Here is a 19,175-nt window from a genome sequence, read left to right on the forward strand (position 1 = left end):
GGACATGACTCCTGTCCTCGTGAAGCTTACCTTCAAGTATGGGGTGTGTGTGTGAGTGTGAGAGTGTGTGTGAGAGAGTGTGTGTGTGCTCGCGCAAGTGTGAGAGTGTGTGAGTGTGTGTGAGCGTGTGTGTGTGAGTGTATGTGTGTGGGGGGCTGTGTATGTGTGTACATACATACATATGTATGTGTAAATCTATATATATAATCCATATACGCGTGTGTGTGTATATATGTGTGTATATATATATATATTTCTATTACATGTTACTTTTTGCCGTTCAGCTGTTTTAGTTGTGTCTGACTCTCCATGACGCCATTTGGGGTTTTTTTTGGCAAATATATTGGAGTGGTCTGGCATTTCCTTCTCCAGCTCCTTTTACAGATGAGGAAACTGAGGCAGCCCGGGTGGAGCGGCTTGCCCAGGGTCCCACAGCTAGTCGGTGCCTGAGGCTGGATTTGAACTCGGGTCTTGCTGACTCCAGGCCTGGCGCTCTGTGTGCCAGGGCACCTCCAGCTGCCCCTTGTTCCATATTCCTCCGAGACAGCATAACTGAGTGGTACAAGGCCTTCCTTGGAGTTGCGAGCCTTGGGTTTGAACCCTCCCTCTGACCCCCACACTGTCAGTGGGCCTGGGGGAAATCACTTCCCCTCCCAGTGTTCCAGGCAGCTGGATGAAACTACAGGCCAGGGATGAATTGCAAGGGAGATGAAAGATGAAAGGCAAAGGGAGTTTCCACACCAGAAGTTCCCTACATGCAGACTCAAAAGTCCAGGAGAAAAAAGTGCCCCATTCTATGAGGGCATTAGAGAGAGGCAAACAGAACTCAGTGGGAGGCTCAAGAACATTGTCCTTGCCCCCTGGGGGGATCCGAAGCCAGGACACATTTAGGCAGGGTCTGGGTATGGATGGTGGTAGAGAGACTCACAGAGGGAGCAGGAGTGCCGTGTCTAAGGGTAGGGACTCTGGGTCGGCCCTGGAGGACATGGAAAAGATGGAAAGAGGTGAGGGTGACCTGGCAAAGGGCCTCCAACGGCCACACGCGGGAGGACCAGAGGTTCTCGGCCTAGGCCTTGACCCTGGGCTGTGGGTTCCTTTGCAGCGAGGACGCCATGGAGTACTCCAAGGAGTTTGTGACCGCAGTGGTCTTGGGCAAAGACCTGGTCCCCAGGCAAGTCTGGCCTCCTGCCCTATCTCCATGCACGGCTCCCTCGGTCCTTCTTCTGGCATCCCCCCACCCCCTCCTTGGTGTCCAGCATCCTCCACCTCCTCCCTCCTACCTCCTTTCCCCCAGTCCCTCGGAAATGTTCCCAAGCACTAGTGCAGGCCCAGGCCTCCTGGGTCATCTCGTCCTGCCCTGTGTGCCATCCCCTCGCCCTGCCAGGCCCAACCTCGGGCCAGCTCCCTTTGGGTTCCCCCCCTCCTCACTGCTCTGTCCGTCCTCACTGCTCTGCCCCTCTCTGCCCCCTGCCCTGCCCCCCCACTGCTCCGCCCCTCTCTGCCCCCTGCCCTGCCCCCTCACTGCTCCGCCCCTCTCTGCCCCCTGCCCTGCCCCCTCACTGCTCCACCCCTCTCTGCCCCCTGCCCTGCCCCCTCACTGCTCTGCCCCTCTCTGCCCCCCCTCACTGCTCCGCCCCTCTCTGCCCCCTGCCCTGCCCTCTCACTGCTCCACCCCTCTCTGCCCCCTGCCCTGCCCCCTCACTGCTCCACCCCTCTCTGCCCCCTGCCCTGCCCCCTCACTGCTCTGCCCCTCTCTGCCCCCCCTCACTGCTCCGCCCCTCTCTGCCCCCTGCCCCCCTCCTCACTACTCTGTTTCCTGCCCTGGCCCCCCCCACTGCTCTGACCCTGCCTAGGGGCCTGGCTCTCCCGTCTGCCCCCAAGGACTGAGCTTGGCCTCCTTTCCCCAACAGGATCGGCCTGTCACAGCTCGAAGGGTTCCGAAGGCAGCTTCTGGATGTCCTGCAACGCAGTACCAAGCCCAAAGTGAGCAGGTGGCCCCAGGGAAGGCCATGCCCCCCACAGAGTTGTACCAGGGCTGGGCCTGTGCCTTCCATATCCCCAAGGGTTATGTTGTGGGGCAAGGAGGAAGGCCAGCGGTCAGAACTCCCACTTTGCTGTCCCTGTAAGAGTCACCGAACACCTTCCTCGCATCCGCTTTGTGAGGGAAGTAGAGCACATAGCCCCATTTTATGGATAAAGAAACTGAGGCTCGGGATGGTTATGTGGCTTCAGATGTCATAGTCTGATCCTTCTCTTCAGCGCTCTGGAGGAGGGAGACCACATCATGGGAAGATCAGCTGAAGGAACTAGGGACATTTAGGCCAGAGAAGAGAAGATCTGGGGGACACATGAGTTAGGTCGAAGTCACTGACGGCCGTGGAGGGGGAGTCCTGGGCTGGGGCTGAGGGAAGGCCCGGAGAGGCAGACTGCAGCCTTGGGGCAGGGGCTGCCTGGAGGGCCTAGAGGCTGGAGGCTGGAGGCCCCCTCCTCAGCGAGGTCGTAGGCAGGGCTAGACTGGACCCCTCTCCAAGCATTCTTGGGTTCAAATCCTGCCCCTGATGCTTCATGAGCCGTGTGGCCCTGGGTGGCTGAGTTAAGCTCTCCGAGCATCAGCCTTTCCATCTGCACAGTGAGGGTGATATCTGTAGGAGTTAGCCCACAGGCTTGTTGTAGGGAAGGTGCTTTGTAGTCCTTCAGGCAGGCCGGAAATGTGAACTGTGTGACCAGGGGCTGCTCTCTCCACTGTGGCTCAGGGCTGAGCACTTATTAAGCCCCACTTCTGGGACAGGTCTTGGGGTTGCAGTGACAGAAGTGAGCCTGTCCCTGCCTCGGGGGAGCTGGCATCCTCCAGAGGGGGTCAGTGCCTCCTCCCCAGGGCCTGTGAGGCTGCTGATGCCAAAGCAAACCTCCCTGCCCACTTCATTTGTCTCCCCAAAGCCAGATGGTGCCTGGCACATAGTAGGTGCTTCATAAAGGCTTATGAAATGACCAGTCGGCCCCAGGGGAGCCTCAGCAAGGGCAGCAGCCAGTTCTCAGCTCTCAGACGCTGGGCTGGAAGCTTGCTGGCTGTGGCCAGAGGCATCGGTGTCAGCCCCCTGTGCCAGGGCTTCCTGCCATCCCTTAAACCCTGGCACTTACCCAGTGCCCAACCCTGCCTTGATTTCTCTTCACCACTATGCCCTGCCCCACCTCTTCCTTTGGAGACCTGGCGCACATGCCCCTTTGGGGCCACCACTCGGTTTCCTCTCCCCAAATCTAGTGGCGTATCATCATTGGGGCAACCAAGTGCATCCCCAAGTCGGAGCTGCCAGAAGAAGCCGAAGTGACCGCCACGGCCAGCAACCGCCTGTGGACCCACCCCAGCGACCTGACCATCGCTCTGTCGGCCAGCACGCCCCTGTACCCCCCAGGCCGCATCATCCATGTGGTACACAACCACCCCGCGGAGCACTGCTGGTAGGTACCAGAGGGCACCCCCGTGGCCAAGGAAGGGCAGCCCAGGGGTACCGGCCATGGCAGCCCGGGCCCACCCACTCCAGGCCTCTCCGCCAAGCCTGGCAGCCCACGCCCAGGGGCGCTGAGTCCGGGGCCTCTTGGTTCTAGCCCGGCTAGGAGATACCGAGGCATTGCTCAGCTTGGGAATGCTTTGAACCTTCAGGGCCCACACGGGGCAGAACAAGAGGAGGGAGGGCAAAGGGGCCAGAGTCAGATCCCATCTGATCCTCGTGTCTTTCCTCCCCTGCTGATGTCTGTACATCTGCCCCAGCTGCTGCGAGCAGGAAGAGCCCACGTATTTTGCTATTTGGGGGGACAACAAGGCTTTCAATGAAGTCATCATCTCTCCGGCCATGCTCCATGAGCACCTGCCCTACGTGGTCATGGAGGGACTCAACAAGGTAAGGGGGTGGCCCCCCCCGGAGCTAGCGCGGGGATCAGGAAGCCCTGCCTCTTAGCCCTGGCTGGGGCGGCCTCCTCCCTTGGGCCTCCGCTCCTAAATCCTGGGACCCCAGTGGGCCGAGGCTGAAGGCTATCTGTTTGAACGGCTTCAAAGGTGTTTTCTTCTCTCTCCCTCTCCCCTTTTCCACTTCTGAATGACACCCCCCACCGCCCCCCAGTAAAACCTTTTCTTGTAATGTAAATGAAGCATAACAAATTAAGGAGCAGAACAAGACTGACCTTTCTCCTCCTCCCTTTTCCCCTCCTGCCCCTCCTTCCCCTCTCCCCTTCCTTCTTCCTTCTCCTCCCCGTCTTTGACCCCCCCCCCCCCATTCACTTGCTCCTCTTCCTTCTCCTTCCCTCAAGGCCCCTGCAGTCTCTTCAATGTCCTCCTTAGGCCCATCCATCTCCTCTCCTGTCCTGGCTTTGCATACTTTGCTCTACATAGGGCCCATGGGTTTTCCCTTTGACTCCATCTTATTTGTCTTTCCTCACAGCACAGTAAGTGACAGGCTCTTTCCAATGGAAGGCCTAATCCTAGGCCTCACCCTGTCACCATGGGCTGGTCTGTTCTGGTGGCCCCACCCCCACCCCCCAGACCATGGGGAGGCACCACACTCCTTGATCTGTGGGCACTTTCTCTGCTCCTGTCTCTGCTGCCACATAAAGGGTCCCTGTATATACATCGGTGTCCCGGGACTCTCCCTTGAGTCCTTACCTTCCTTGAGGCCTGGAGCCGCAGTGTACCATGGAATCTGAAGGCACAGGTGGTTTGGTGACTCCCACCCCAGTGCCCCAGGGGCCTGCCCACAATCCCCATTTCCCTCTTTGGTCACCTCCATCCATCCGAGGGACCTCAGGTGGAACCTCACAGCCCTTTTAATTTAATAATTAATGATTTGGTGCATTCTTTCACACGGTCTTTGAGAGTTGCATTTCTGCTTTTGAAAAGTGACTTTGACCCAGTCTGTTAGGGAGCCTCTCTCGTTCTTATGTTCATTCCCTCTGCGTCCCACAAACATTGGAGAATCTTTGAGCCATTTGGCCCAAAAGATCCTCAGCGCTCACAGGTCCACGCTCCCTTCCGAGGCCTCAGAAAAGTTACAGGAGGCTTGGCTCCTCATGTAGGGGCAGAACAGCCAGGAACAGAATCAAGTGAAGAGCCCCGAGGGCCCAGCCCCCCACTCCTTCCTCAGAGAGGAGGCTTGGGGCCCAACCCTGGCCCTTACTCACTGGTGCCTATGGGCGATGCCCTGGACCTCTCTGGGCTTCGGGGGCCTCACTCTCAAACTCGATACTCAGCTACATGGATTCACCCCACCCCCAGCCTTTGTACCAGGGCAGCTGATAAGCCTCGGCTTAGAGGGATTGGTCCTTCTCTTTCCTCCTCTGGGCAGGAGATTATGGGTCAAAGAGAGACGTGGGAAGACCAGCCCCCAGCAGTTGGGAGTCCTTGGCTGACCTCCTGGGAGTGAGTGGGCAGGGTTGCCTCAGGGTGCCTTCGGCACCTTCTATAGGGTAAGGGGTCCCAGGCTAGGGGTGGGAGCTACTCCCTAAGGCCCTTCTGTGAGGACCAGTGTGGGAGAGGGCCTTGGATTTGGCCCCCAGCACTTCCCGGTGGCTGTGCAGGACGGTGCAAAGACTGCCACCCACCCACCCCCCAAGTAACCTCAGGCGAGTCCCGACTCCTGGGCCTCAGTGTTTTCATCTGCAAAAGGAGGAAAATAGCCTCAGTGGATAGAGCGCTGGGCCCGAGGTCAGGAAGACTCATCCTCCTGAGTTCAAATCCAGCCCCAGGCTAGCTGTGTGACCCTGGGCAAGTCACCGAACTCTGTTTGCCTCCGTTTCCTCATCGATAAAATGAGCTGGAGAGGGAAAATCCCCCGCGGGCCACGGAGAAGGGGACGTGGCGGGGACAGCTCGGGGGCGACTGGCAGAATGCAGGCAGAAGGTGCTTGGGAGGCGCTCTGGAGCCTTAAGGGGCTGCAGGAGCGAGAGCGGATCCTGGCGTTGGTGGTCAGCATCCTTTCTACCGTAATCACCATTGTTATTGCTATCATCACTGTAATTAGCATATCATTATTAACATGACGCTGTAACGTTGTAATCGTTAGCATCATGGTTGTTTCATCATAATTATTGTGACCATCTTCCTCACCGTCACCATCACTGTCACTGTCATCACAGTTCTCGTTATCGTGATCGTCGTGACCGTCGTCCCCATCATCGTAATCACCATCTCATCGTCGTCTTTGCCGTTGCCTTCTTGAGAGGAGCCTCCCTCAGCCATCCTACCCCTTTCTCAGAAGCGCACGGGCTGACAGACCAAACCTCCAGCCCCCTTTACCTGGCAGTGCAGATGCCAACAAGCCACTGCCCGGCCCTCCCTCCCCTCTTCCAGAGTCCCCTCGCACCGTCCAGAGCACTGCCATCCTCCCGGTCTCGAAGCCCAGATTCCATACTCTCCCTTCCCCCAGGTATCTGGTCCCCTCCACGTGGGCTTTCTGCCCGGTCAGCATCTTTCGTATTGGTTGCCTGCCTGGCTTCCTTCTCCGCTCACTTTCTGCCACAGTTCAGGCCCTCATCCTCCTGACTGGTCTCCCTCCTCTCCGTAGCTGCAGGGGCGCTTCTTCAGCCCAGGTGTGACCGTTTCATTTCCTTACCCGGCATATTCTATCGTCTCCTTGTTGCCTCCTATTTGGCTTACCAAGGCTGTCCTCACCTCCCAGCCTGCCCTGCCTTTAGTCTCATGACTCCGTATGCTGGACTGTCAAACTGGTCATACTGGGCCTTCTTGCTCTTCCTCCTCCTCGGCACCATCTGTACACCCTCGCACCAGCTCTCCCTGGTCCATCTACCAGCCGTGCCGACATGGGCAAGTGGCTTCGCTTCTCAGTGCATCAGGAGGCTCTCCGAGGCTCTGAGTTTCATTGGCAGAGGGGTTTCCTCATTTGGGAATTCCCTATGGCAGTGAAGTTGTAGGTCAGAAGAGGGGAGGCAGAGTGAGGAAGGAAGGGAAAGGAAGAGATAAGAAAGTCTTGTTGAGGGCAGGGACTGGTACCTGGTACGGAGTAGGTAGGTGCTTAATAAATAATTAATTGGTTAATTAATGGGCACAGGGGACACCAAGGCAAAGACAACAGTCCTCGTCTTCAAGATGCTAGGGGGAGTAGGAAGGACCTCAAGAGGTGAGCATTGGAGGCAGCTCCCCAAAATGGAGGTGAAGAGGAAGCGAATCTCAGGTATGAGGGATAGCCTGTTCAAAGGTACGGAGATGGGAGATGGTAAAATGGAAAGCTGTCAATGGCTCGCTATCCCAGCCACCCCCACCCCCAACACGAGCTCCATAGCCAAGCTCTCCACCCTCCATAGCAGCCTCCCTGGCAGTGACCTCATGGGGCCTTCGGTTCCCCACCACCACCACCTGAATTTCTCTTTAGAAGTTTATCTGAGGGCTCATTTACTTTGTACACCTCGCCCTAGACATGAAAATTGATAGTTATAGCTCTGACTGGAAGAGACCTTAGTGATCATCTGGCTCAGGGGTAGGGAACCTGCAACCTTAAGGCCACATGTGGCCCTCTAGGTCCTCAGATGTGGCCCTTTGACTGAAAGTTTGGATTCAGCCAAAGGATGGCCCTTGAGGGTCTAGAGGACCACAGATAGCCTCAAGTTCTCCATCCCTGATCTAGCCAATCACCCTCATTCTACAGATGAGGAGAGCCAGGGAAGGGGAGTGACTTGGCCAAGATCCCACCACAAAGTAGTGTTGGGACTTCAGCTTGAGCTGGGTCTCTGGACCCCATTTGAAATGGCTTTGGAAAATTGTGGCATCTTTTTTTTTTTTTTTTTGAAGATCATGATGAAGAAAATACCACCATCATCACTAGAGGGCGATGCATCAAGAATCTATGATTTTTTGAGCGTAAAGGCATCTGCCACTGATGCAGATCCCAGCTCCTCTAGAACTGCGGTCATGTTAGGGTGTTGCCTGTGACTAAAAAATATCTTGTCCTGGGGGCCCAGCCAGTGCTGAATATACTTGGGGTTCTTAACCTTCTGTAAGTCCTGGCCCACTTCAGCAGTCTGGTGATGCTTATGAACCCCTTCTCAAAATAATGACTTTAAATGCAGAAAACAAAAGATTACATTACAAAGGAAACCAGTTAGATTGAAACACAGTTCTCAAAATACTTTTTCAAAAATGTTCATGGATCCAAGGTTAAAAGCCCTTGGTCTCTACACTCTGGTAGGTTGGCCACAGGACCTTAAAGATTGCCTAGTCTGGGGGTTGTTAAACTGGAGAACTTTTTACTTGGCACATGGGAAGCCCTTAATAAATCTTTAATGACATTTTTTAAATGTTTTGACAACTTTATTTAATTGGACTTCGGCACTGTGCATGTAAAAACATTCTGAGGAGGGGCCCATAGGATTTGTCAGCCTGCCCAAGGGGTCCATGGCACCAAGAAGGTGAAGCACCTCTGGTCCAGTCCAACCTTCTCATTCAGCAGAGGAAGGCACTGAAGCACGAGGAGGTGCTCAGGGAGCCAGCACATCCCGGATTTCCATCTCGCTTCTCTGACTCCCAAGTCATGCTGCTTTCCTCACAGGCTGTTCTTGGTGCCTGGGCCTGTATCTGGAGCCTTCGCCACCTGGTGGGACCTGGCCAAGCCCAGCCCTGTCCACCCCAAGTAGAGGCCTTGACATCAGAGGCCTCTGGTGGGAGAGCAGCTTCACTGGGATGTTTGGAGGCTGACGCTAGTGACCGACATTTACATTGGACGTTGAGGTCTGCATGGCACTTAAACTCGTTTGACCCTGGCCACCCGGGAGACAAGTGTGACAGGCATTATCTCTGCTGTTTTACAAATAAGGAAACATTGCTGAGAAAGGGAAAGTGTCCTGCCTGTAGTCAGCCCCTAGTAAATGCCTGGGGCAGGATCGGAACCCACATCTCTCCTGACTCCAAGTCTTTTGTTTGTTGTTCAGTCATCTCCAACTCTTTGTGACCCAAAAATACTGGCGTGGTTTGCCATGTCCTTCCCCAGCTCATTTTACGGAGGAGGAAACAGAGGCAAACAGGTTTAAGGGGCTCGTCAGGGGTCACACAGCTAGTGAGCGTCTGAGGGCATATTCGCACTCAGGCCCAGCATCGTATCCATTGCAGCGCCTCCTAGCGGCACCACGGTAGCCAGACTAGAGGCCCTCGGGCACAGGGTAGATTTGGCCTCGTGGATAGACAGATTCTGCTCAACTGTGAGCCTGGGGTTCACTTTCCAGCAGCGTGTCCAGAGCCTTTCTTAACCAGCCACCCTGGCCTTTCTACCCCAGGTGCTGGAGAACTACAATAAGGGGAAGACGGCCCTGCTCTCTGCAGCCAAGGTAATGGTGAGCCCCACGGAGGTGGACCTGACCCCAGAGCTCATCTTCCAGCAGCAGCCCCTGCCCACCGGCCCCCACTCCCTGGAGCCTCCCCCTGCCGCCCCGAGGAGCAGCAGCATCAAGTAAGTGCCACTGTGACTCCCTAGGAGGGTCGGGCGGCTGGAGGAGAGGAACGGGGGGTCGGGGGAGGGGCAGGGACTTGTCTCCCCCTGGTCCTCCATCCCCAGAGTAAGTCAGTAAAGGGACGCCTTCTCCGTTAGGCATTCACCCAGTGAGCATATATCCCCTACACTGTGATGCCCAAGCGGCCAGCCTGGTGACCCTCCCTGACCACGGGTACCGGGACCCCAGAGTTAGCGGGATACCTCCCGCCTCCTGAGGGGCCGAGCCCGCTGCCACCCAGGAGCCGCCACCAACCGGCCCTCCCTGCCCCCGCCCTGCCCCACCCCGACCTTGGCAGGAGCAAGTCCCAGTCCGAGGTGAGCCTGGAGGGTTTCTATGAGACCAAGGCCTTGTCCCCCACAAGGAAGGACCCGGTGGAGCTGCTGCTGCTCACCACCCAGGAGCGCCTGTCGGTGGAGCTGCAGGCCCGGCGGGCCCCCCTCGCCACCATGGAGAGCCTGTCGGACAATGAGTCCGTCTACAGCTTCGACTCTCGACGCTCCTCCGGTTTCCGCAGCATCCGCGGCTCCCCGAGTCTGCACGCGGTCATGGAGAGGGACGAGGGCCACTGCTTCTACATCGACCCGGCCATCCCCGAGGAGAACCCCTCCCTCAGCTCAAGGACAGAACTGCTGGCCGCCGACAGCCTGTCCAAGCACTCGCAGGACACGCAGCCGCTGGAGGCCGGGCTCGGGGGCGGCGGGGAGAGCCCGCGGCGCCGCTCCAGCGCGGAGGAGGGTGGCTCGTCCCCTGCGCCGGCCAGGGGGGAGCTGACCCTGCAGAACGGGCGGCTGGGGGATTCGCCGAGTCCCCAGGTCCTCGAGTTCGCTGAGTTCATCGACAGCCTCTTCAACCTGGACAGCAAGACCAGCTCGTTCCAGGACCTTTACTGCATGGTGCTGTCCGAGAGCCCGGGTGGGGACTATGGCGCGCTGCCCAAGTCGGTGAGCGAGCAGGAGATCCTGCTGCGGGCCCAGTACGAGCCGAACCTGGTGCCCAAGCCCCCCCGGCTCTTCGCCGGCTCCACCGACCCCTCGTCGGGCATCTCGGTGTCGCCCTCCTTCCCCCTCAGCTCCTCGGGAGAGCTCATGGACCTGACCCCCACCGGCCTGAGCAGTCAGGAGTGTCTGGCCGCAGACAAGATCCGGACTTCTCCCGCTGGTCACGCAGCCAGCCCCTCCAAGCAGGAGGACCTCATGATCTCGGCCCTCTAGTTCTGGGGGTGGGGGGAGCTCGGACCCACCACGCGAAGCATGCGGCAGACCCAGGCCTGGGGTCGGCATCCCCTGCCCGCCCGCTGGCAACGGCTGGAAGCGTCCCCTGAGGGCCGCTTGGAGCCCTCGGGTGCCCGTGCGGCTGGGGAGGGAGGGGCCGAGCTGCCAGCGCAGAAGGAGAGTGGAATCACAGGGTCCTTTCCCTACCTCAGCCCCGGTCAGTGAAGGCTCCTGGGGGCCGCCACAAGCTGGGGAGGGAGGTGAGCCGTCCAGGCCTCACCAAAGCCACTACATGTCTGGGAAGGGGTCGGGCAGCGCTTGGCCTCCCGTCCTCCTCCTCCCCCATCCAGGAATGGCCTTTGTAGGGCTTCTAGGAATCATCGACAGCTGGTCATCTGGGCCCGGTCCCTCCCCCCACAATCGCCAGACCACCCCAGCGTTCTCCCTGCTCTCCCCTGGGGAGGAGAAGGAGCCAGGGGCAGGCACTGCCATCCCCTCCTGGTGCCCAGCGACTTCCATCTCATCCCTGGCCCCCAAAGCCCCACATCGTCCCAGCACTTCAGCGGGACTCGCCTCCGGCTGCCTTCCTAGCCATGTCCTTCAGTCCCGGTCTAGGGTCACGGTCAGCATGTTTACAGAAGCCGTCAGGCTCAGCCGAAGATGTTTCTGCTGTGATGGACCTAGCCTGTCTTCCCTGCTCTGAGGCAGCTGGGTGCTCCCTGTGGGTGGGCCCGGCCCAGGGCTTCCTTAGGGGACTTTTCAGGTCCATCCCTTCCTCTCTGTCTTGCCTTCCCCTCCCCAGCACTCCCCAGAGGAAGGAGCCTTTTGGGCCCAGCTCACTTCTCAGGCCCTAGGACCTCCCCTGTTTAGTTGCACTCACCCTGGCCCCCATTGAAGGCTTCTCAGATCTTGCAGGTGTAGACAGTAGCCTGGCCTGAGGCTTTGAAATGAGCTTTCTGCCGGGGATGGGTGCCAGTCCCTGAGACCCCACAGGTCCTGGGGGCAGCTAGGCCATGGGGGCAGACCAGGGGTGTAAGGACCTGGTGCCTCTCTGCACTAGCCTCTCCCTTGTAGGCCTCACGGGCTCTGGCATCAGGGCTGCCATCTGGTCCTTGCTGCGGCAGTAACCACCCCCCACCCCTTTCTCTAGCCTCTGCAACACCCCCCCCAAGCTGAACCCCAGCTGCATGGTGAGCTGTACTGCTTCAGAGAGGAGGGGAAGCAGGCCTGTCTGCTGCTTGCTGGGTTGTTTGTAGGCCTCCCTGCCTTCCTGCCACCTGCATGCATTCCCCAAGCTCAGGGCGCTTTGGGAGAGAGGGTCCTTGCCTGCTTCCCTTTTCCCCAGACACCTTGGATGCCAGTATTTGAAACAAAACCCTTTGCTACCTCCTCCCTGCCCTGTGGCTGGGCCGCCTCGCTCCCAGGGCACATCTCCCTTCTCGGTCCCTTGGAGAAGGAGGCTGCTGTCCAGCCTCACTGCTGGCCCCATGCCCCCATTAGCAGCTGAACCTAGGAACATTGCCCTGTGAAGAAGGGGGCATGAAGGCCTGCTTGGGCTGCCTTAGAAAGGGATGCTGAGGCCCCTCCAGAAGGGTAGGGTTCCATGGCCTCCCACATGCTGCCATCCCCACAGAGGTGCCCATCAGAGACTGAGCCTCCTCCCACCACCACCCAACCCCTCAGGGGGCAAGGCCAGGGGTAAGCCCAGTATCTCTAAGTGTTTTTGACAGCCAACATTTTCCTTGCTGAATTTGGGGTGTGCCTGGGGTGAGGGAGCCAGATGACACAACTGGGCCTTGCCAGAGCCCTCTAGATTAGAGCACAGTGAGCCGGTACGGCCTGACGAGTCGTGCGTGTGTATGCATGCGTGTGCCAGCTTCTCTCCGTGAGGCCCAAGCAAACAGTGGCACCCTGCCTTGCTCTCCGCCCTCCTCCTCCCCATTTCTTGGACCTTTTGCTTTCTTTCTGCTCTTCCCCGGGGGCTCTGATCATGGGATGAGGCTGCTTAGAGACTCCTCACCAGCCCGCCCAGGCTCGGGGAGAGCATTTCTATTGTCTCTGTCTCCTTCCCCATCTGGCCTTGCTTCCCTTCCCTGGAGCTTCTCTTTGGGGCTGGTTCAGGTGCCTGGCCTCTTCCCATAAATGGCATCAGAATTCCAGTGAGTGAAGGTCACCCCTCAGGAGGGGCCCTTCTTTCCTTTGCCCAGCTCCGTACCTACCCCAGTCCCTGCTTTTTCTGAGATTCCATCCTGGGCATTCTGAAAGGAAGGGAACATCCGTGATGCACCTGGGCAGTCAGACCAGGTAGGCCACAGAAGAAGAGCCCTATGGGTATGGGTCCCCGTGCTTGGGCTGCTGCTTCTCACGATAAGAGGGATGAGGCCAGGGAGCCAGCCTCTATCACTCCTCCTCCTTTACCCCATTCGCATAGTCCTCCTTCCCCTGGGACCCCCTGTTCCCCCCTGCCTCAGGGGTCTCACTAAGGGTCCAAAGGGGCCAACTTGCTGTGGGCATAGGCCGCTCTCCAGCATGGAAGGGAGACAATGGGTAATAAGCTTGTGTCTAAGGAGGGTTGCCTTCTCCCGCCCTGCCCCTTGCCTCAGCCTGCCAAACTTCTTCCCCAGAGCCCCGGGTCTCCCCCTTTCCCTCCCCCTCCATGAAGGCTGTAACCACAGTGTTATAGGGCCAGGTTGGCTGGTCCAGGGTCCCAAGGCCCCTCTACATGGGGAGGGGCAGGTTCTCTCCCAAATGGTCCCAAGAGACATTCACCCCTCTAAGACTCCTAGACTCTGTCTCCAGTAGAGATGAACCTCCGGGTTTAAGGGGTCACTCCATTTTTCTCCTGGGTCAGCAGGGAGCCAGGAGGAGCAACCTGCCCCCTCCCCCCTTTAGCCCCCATCTCTGGCGCAGCTCCCATACCACTTTGCCCTCAGATCCCTGCCTTCAGTGGCCCTGAGCTGCTTCATTCTCCAGGGGCCGACAGAACCTCCATATGCAATCACTAAGGAAGCAACCAGGCCCTCCCCATCCCCACCGCCCTCTCCCCGCCCCGCCTCTAGCCCCCACAGACAGTCACGCACTCTACGTGCCAATCCCACCTGACTTTTTTGTACCTAATGTATGAAAGATCCAAACTAATATTGCTGTAAAAAGGAGAGACAAATTAATATAGCTTATTCTATAAATCTATCTGTATATAGAAGTTTCTGTATATTGTATAGAGCTGTGTATAAACTGGTTGTAGAAGCAGGCTTGGTGTGAGTGACTTTTCCCAGCAGGTGCTGGGCACAGGCGGGGGACACTTGCCAATCAATCGACAGCTTTTTATTCAGCATCAGGCACTGTTCTTGGGTCTGGGATTCAAAGACAAAATGAAGTCGTTCCCATCTCATGGAGCTTATGTCCAACGCCCGTTTCAGCAGACTGGCCTTCTCCAAGGTCTGTCGGTCAACAAGCATTTCTTAGGTCTTTATTCTGACTGCTGGCCGGGACAGCGGACGGAGCGCTGGACTCGAGGCCTCCTGCCTCAGACACTGCCCTGAGCTCACTCCAGTCGCCCTATCTGTAAGATGAGCACAGCCAGGTGGCCCAGTTTGCCTCAGTTTCCTCAAATGTAAAATGAGCTGGAGAAGGAAATGGCACACGTTTCAGTGTCTTTGCCAAGAAAACCCCAGATGGAATCACGAAAAGTCAGGACTGGACAGCAACAACTGCTCCTGCTTTCCAGAGTGCAAAGGATACGTCATTTGTAAAGTGCTTGGCAAAGTTGAGAGTGCTTTATAAATACTGGTTATTGTTATGTGCCAGGCCCTGTGTTGAACACTAAGGAATGTAGAGAATGTAAAAAGCAAACCTCACCCCTCCACCCTGCCAATGGCTTCGAATCTAATGGGAGAGAAAACGTGCAAATAATTAGGTCCGTCTGTATACATAGAGATGGAAGGTGACATTAGAAAGTCAGGTTTCCCATGGAAGGTGGCGTTTGAGCCGAGTCATGAAATCCAGGGGTACTAAGAGGCAAAGGGCGGAGCCTAGTTCCTGGAAAGGAGCCTAGTTCCAAAGAGCTGTCAATGTCAAACCAAGATGGGGATGGGTAGAGGGATGGGGGTTGGAAGAGTTGGTGCACAGAAGCAACAGGCCCAAAGAGGGCCAAGGAGGGAGAGGTTGCACTCCAGGGCTCACCTGTGTCCTGGATGAACAAGAAAATGAGGTGGCCAAAGAGGACAGTGCATCACCCCTAAGATTCCCCGTAGTTCTCAATTCCTGTGATCCTGTGACTTTGGACCAGAGTGAAGCCCTTCTCTCTTAAGGCCCTGAAATATCATTAGGAGTTGGCGTCACACTTCAGGGTGCTTTGGATGGGGAAGGGCTGTCTCAAAGCCCCTTCCAGCCTTTAGATTCCCATCTCTCTGGAAGCTAGCAAATAGAGTCTTGAGAATATCACAGGGGAAAAGTGCATTGTGATCCTCGTTGAAGACCTCGATCTGGAGAATGGGCAAACGAGAAGGGATTTTCCTTTCCCTCTTCCCCCAGTCCAGGGTGGGAAGAGCTCAGGACTTTGGACCAGAGCAGTGCCCTAACCTGGGAGCACCTGCCCTACCCTCCCTGCAGATGGCCTACCTTGGTAGGATAAACACAGGATTCGGAGTCAGAAGATATGGGTGGAAATATCCGTTCAGCTGCATATCTCCATGTAATAGTATAGTACGATGGAAAGCGTTCTGGGGCCAGATTCTGTCTGATATTTACTGCCTGAGGGACCTTACACAAGTCATTTAACTTCCCTGGGCATTAGTTTGCTTAAATGTGAAATGAGGCTCTAGGTCTGATACTAGAACCTTGGGCATCGATCAACCAGCATTTATTAAAGTGAATGGAATGCTGGGGCTGTCATCAGGAAGACCTGAGTTCAAATCCAGCCCCAGACACTTGCTAGCTGTGTGACCCTGGGTAAGTCACTCAACCTCTGCCTCAGTTTCCTCAACTGTAAATGGGTTTTATACTATCACCTGCCTCCCAGGGTTATGAGGATCAAATGAGATATTTATAAAAGGGCTTAAGACAGTGCCTGGCTCACAGTAGGTACTATCTAAATGCTTATTCCCCTTCCTCTGTATTGAGTTGGGGGCCCAAATATGCTTGCATTTTTGTGACTAAGTAAATGTTGAAAGTGTGCATGTGTGTGTGTGTGTGTGAGAGAGAGAGAGAGAGAGAGAGAGAGAGAGAGAGAGAGATGATGGGACAAAGGAAAAAGGAGCACAGAGGCCCCTTGAAGGAGGTGGCCCCTATACTGAGCCTTGAAGGGAGTGAGGGATTCCAAGAGGTGAAGGTGAGCTAGCATAGCATTGCAGGCATGGAGGACAGTCTAAGTAAAGGCATAGAGGTGGGAGATGAATTTTGTGTATGGAGAGCATCAATTAGGCCAGTTCAGTTCAACCATAATGTATGTGAAGGGAGAGCTGTATAGTCAGGCTGGAAAGATAAGCTTGCGCCAGATCTCAAGGGCTTCAAATTCCAGAGACATCTGCATTTTATCCTAAAGGCCAAGGAAACGACTGAAATGTTTTTGAGCAAGGAAATGACTTAGTTGTGCTTGGGCTTTAAGAATCTCAATTTGGCAGCGAGCGAAGAATGAGTCTAGAGGCAGAGAGACCAGTGGGGCTGTAGGGAGAGCCTGGCCGAGGGGCTGGTTGTGAGACGTGTTGAGGAGCAGAATCAGCAAGACTTGGCAACTGGATAGATGAAGATGAGTGAGCTGGAAAAGCTGGTGAGAGCTGCCAGGTGTAAACCCAGCTGACTGGAAGGGCAGCCTCCTGGTCAGGGAGGGGATCAGGGAGGAAGGGAACTCTGAGGCAAAGGGGAATGAGTTCTGGTTTGGACACCTTGAGCTGGAGATGCCTATGGGACCACAAGGTGCAGATGTCAAGCAGGCAGGTGGAGATGTGGTACTGGAGCTCAGGAGAGGGATATAATTTGGGAGTTACCTGGGTAGAAATGATAGTTTGAACCCATGGAAACTGATGAGAGAGAGAGACAGGGGAGAGGCAGAGAGAGAGGAAAGAGAGAGAGACAGAGAGGAAGAAAGGGGAAGAGAGAGGAGAGAGAGAAGAGAAGGAGAGAGAGAGAGAGAGAGAAAGGGGAAGAGAGAGAAAGGAAGAAAGGGGAAGAGAGAGAGGAAGAAGGGAAGAGAGAGGAGAGAGAGAAGAGAAAAGAAGAGAGGTAAAGGGGGGGGGCCGGGAGGAGGGGGAGTGTGAGGGGAGTGAGACAGGGAGGCGCAGGCTGACCCAGGACAGGGCTCTGGGGTGGATACACCCGAAACGGAAAGTGGGATGTGTATGATGGTTTTGCAAGAGAGACAGAAGGATGAGGAAACTGTGATGGAACAATCATGAAAACCCAGAGGGGAGCAGCCCTTCATCTAGGCCTCGGTTCCTTTTCTGTGACAGTGGGTGGGGTGAGCTAGGTGATCTCTAAGGTCCCTCTCCAGCCCCTCCTAACAACTAGCTGTGAGCAGGACAGTCCCAGCCCGTCCACAATGTCTGGGAGCCTAGGTGTCTAGGTAACCAGTCCCTTCCATTAACTTCACTTCCCACAGTCACAAGATGTAGGGGGTCAGGGAGTGCCCAACTAGATAACTTCCAGATGACCTTGGACAACTTAACTCAGTTTCCCTCTCTGTAAAATGAGCGGGTTGAACCAGATGGCCTTTGAGGCCCCTTCATAGCTCTAAGTCTGGAATCCCAGTCCTGGCTTCCTGCCTTGGGTAAGTCACTCAGCCTTCTGGGCCTCAGTTTCTCTCTCTGTAAAATGAAAGGCTTGGGTTCTCACGTCCCTCGCTGCTCTAAATTTATGGTGTGATGAATCGGGAAACCCAAAGCGGGAAGATGTTCTGCTTTCAGACAGCAGGTGGCACTGCTGGGCCTTCAGGGAGCAGTCGCGGCTGCAGAGGGAGATGTTGGCTCTCCCTTTGGACCTAACCATGGGATGGGGTCTCCGTGCCCCAGGGTCCCTTCTTCCAGGAACTGAGACATCCGGTGACGGCCACAGGCTTTCAAAGACCTCAGAGACCCTTTACACATGAAGAAACTGAGGCCCAGAAAGCAACTCTCCCAAAGTCACAGCACATTAGTCAGAAGGGGAGACGGCGCCGTTGAAGGGGACGGTGCCACGGACATCTAGATTAGGGAATTAGAGACGGTCCCCAAGATCAAGCCCTTCCCCCACTCCGCTCCCTCAGGTTGCTGTCCGATTCAGAACCCGTCGGGGGGTTGCATCCTCCTCAGTTCCAGCTCGCCAGCTCCACCAGCTCCACGTCAGAAAGAAATGGTTTAGCCAATAAGCATTTATTAAGCGCTTACTGTGTGCCAGGCACTGGGCTAAGGGCTGGAGAGACAACAAACACTCCCTCCCCTCAGGGGGCTTACAGTCTAATGGGAGGAAACAATACGGCAAAGTGAAGTATACATAAGGCACACACCCTTTAAATGGAAGGAGCTCAGAGGTCATCCAGTCCAACCCCCTTACATCCTCGCTTTTTTTAACCGATGAGGAAGTGGAGGGGGAAGGAGGTGAAGCCACCTGCCCTGGATCCCGAAGGTCTGGAGCCTCAAGGACTGGATCTGAACCCAAGTTCTCTGACCCCGAGCCAGGGAGCTTTGGACTGCGTCCCTGTGCCTCTCTGGCCACAGCTCAATGAAGAAAGGGGATAGAAAGGGCTTTTGAGGGGAGCCTAAGGTGGCACTGGACCGCTTTGTGGGTCTGTCTTCTCCGTGTGCACCGGGAGACCACTGGGTGCAGAGCAGATCTCGATGGCCGAGCCCTGGGAGTGAGAGGGAGGGTCAGATCCCTCCCCACCCCCACATCCAACATCAACACCCACACCTATGCAAGGCACTTAAGCATGGTGTTTTCTTCTGGCTAGAATCTTCCTACCTGGGCCTTTTGCATCAACTCTCACTCAGACCCCATGAAAGAGAACCCACCTTCTCATCCCCAGATCTTGAGCCCATCCCATCTGAAGACAGCCAGGTGGTGCAGTAGATAAAGCCCCGAATTCAAATCCAGCCTCAGACACTTACTAGCTGGGTCACCTTGGATAGATACTCTGCTTACAAGCTTCTGTTTGCCTCACCTTCCTTCTGTGCAAAATAGAGATCATAATAGCACTTTACCACCCAGGGTTTGGTAAGAATTGAATGAGATAATATTTATAAAGTGCCTGGCACATAGCAGGTCCTTAAAAAGTATTTCCTTCCTTCCTTCCCTTCCTCCTCCCTCCCTTCCTTCCCTTTCTCCTTCCTTCCCTGCCTCCTTCCTCTCTCCCTTCCTGCCTCCCTACTTCCTTCTTTCCCTCCTCCCTCCCTTCCTTCCTTCCCTCCTTCCTCCCTTCCTCCTTCCTTCACTTCTCCCTTCCTTCCCTGCCTCTTTCCTCTCTCCCTTCCTCCCTTCCTTCCTCCCTCCTTCCTTCCTTTCTCCTTT

General features: G+C 56.1%; 1 protein-coding gene across 1 annotated transcript in view; it reads left to right on the forward strand.

Moving 5' to 3' along the window:
* Nucleotides 1–10,732, forward strand: part of DAGLA (diacylglycerol lipase alpha) — a 29,434-nt gene extending 18,702 nt beyond the window's left edge. Inside the window, exons 14-19 of the mRNA XM_036764199.1 lie at nt 1,103–1,171; nt 1,911–1,983; nt 3,260–3,456; nt 3,767–3,896; nt 9,271–9,443; nt 9,782–10,732. Of these exons, the coding sequence (XP_036620094.1) occupies nt 1,103–1,171; nt 1,911–1,983; nt 3,260–3,456; nt 3,767–3,896; nt 9,271–9,443; nt 9,782–10,697 (1,558 nt within the window). The 3' untranslated portion in view covers nt 10,698–10,732. The remainder of the gene's footprint in view (nt 1–1,102; nt 1,172–1,910; nt 1,984–3,259; nt 3,457–3,766; nt 3,897–9,270; nt 9,444–9,781) is intronic.
* Nucleotides 10,733–19,175: the final 8,443 nt, after the last annotated feature.

The sequence above is a fragment of the Trichosurus vulpecula genome, chromosome 6, assembly GCF_011100635.1.
Source record: "Trichosurus vulpecula isolate mTriVul1 chromosome 6, mTriVul1.pri, whole genome shotgun sequence".
NCBI classification, from domain to species: domain Eukaryota; kingdom Metazoa; phylum Chordata; class Mammalia; order Diprotodontia; family Phalangeridae; genus Trichosurus; species Trichosurus vulpecula.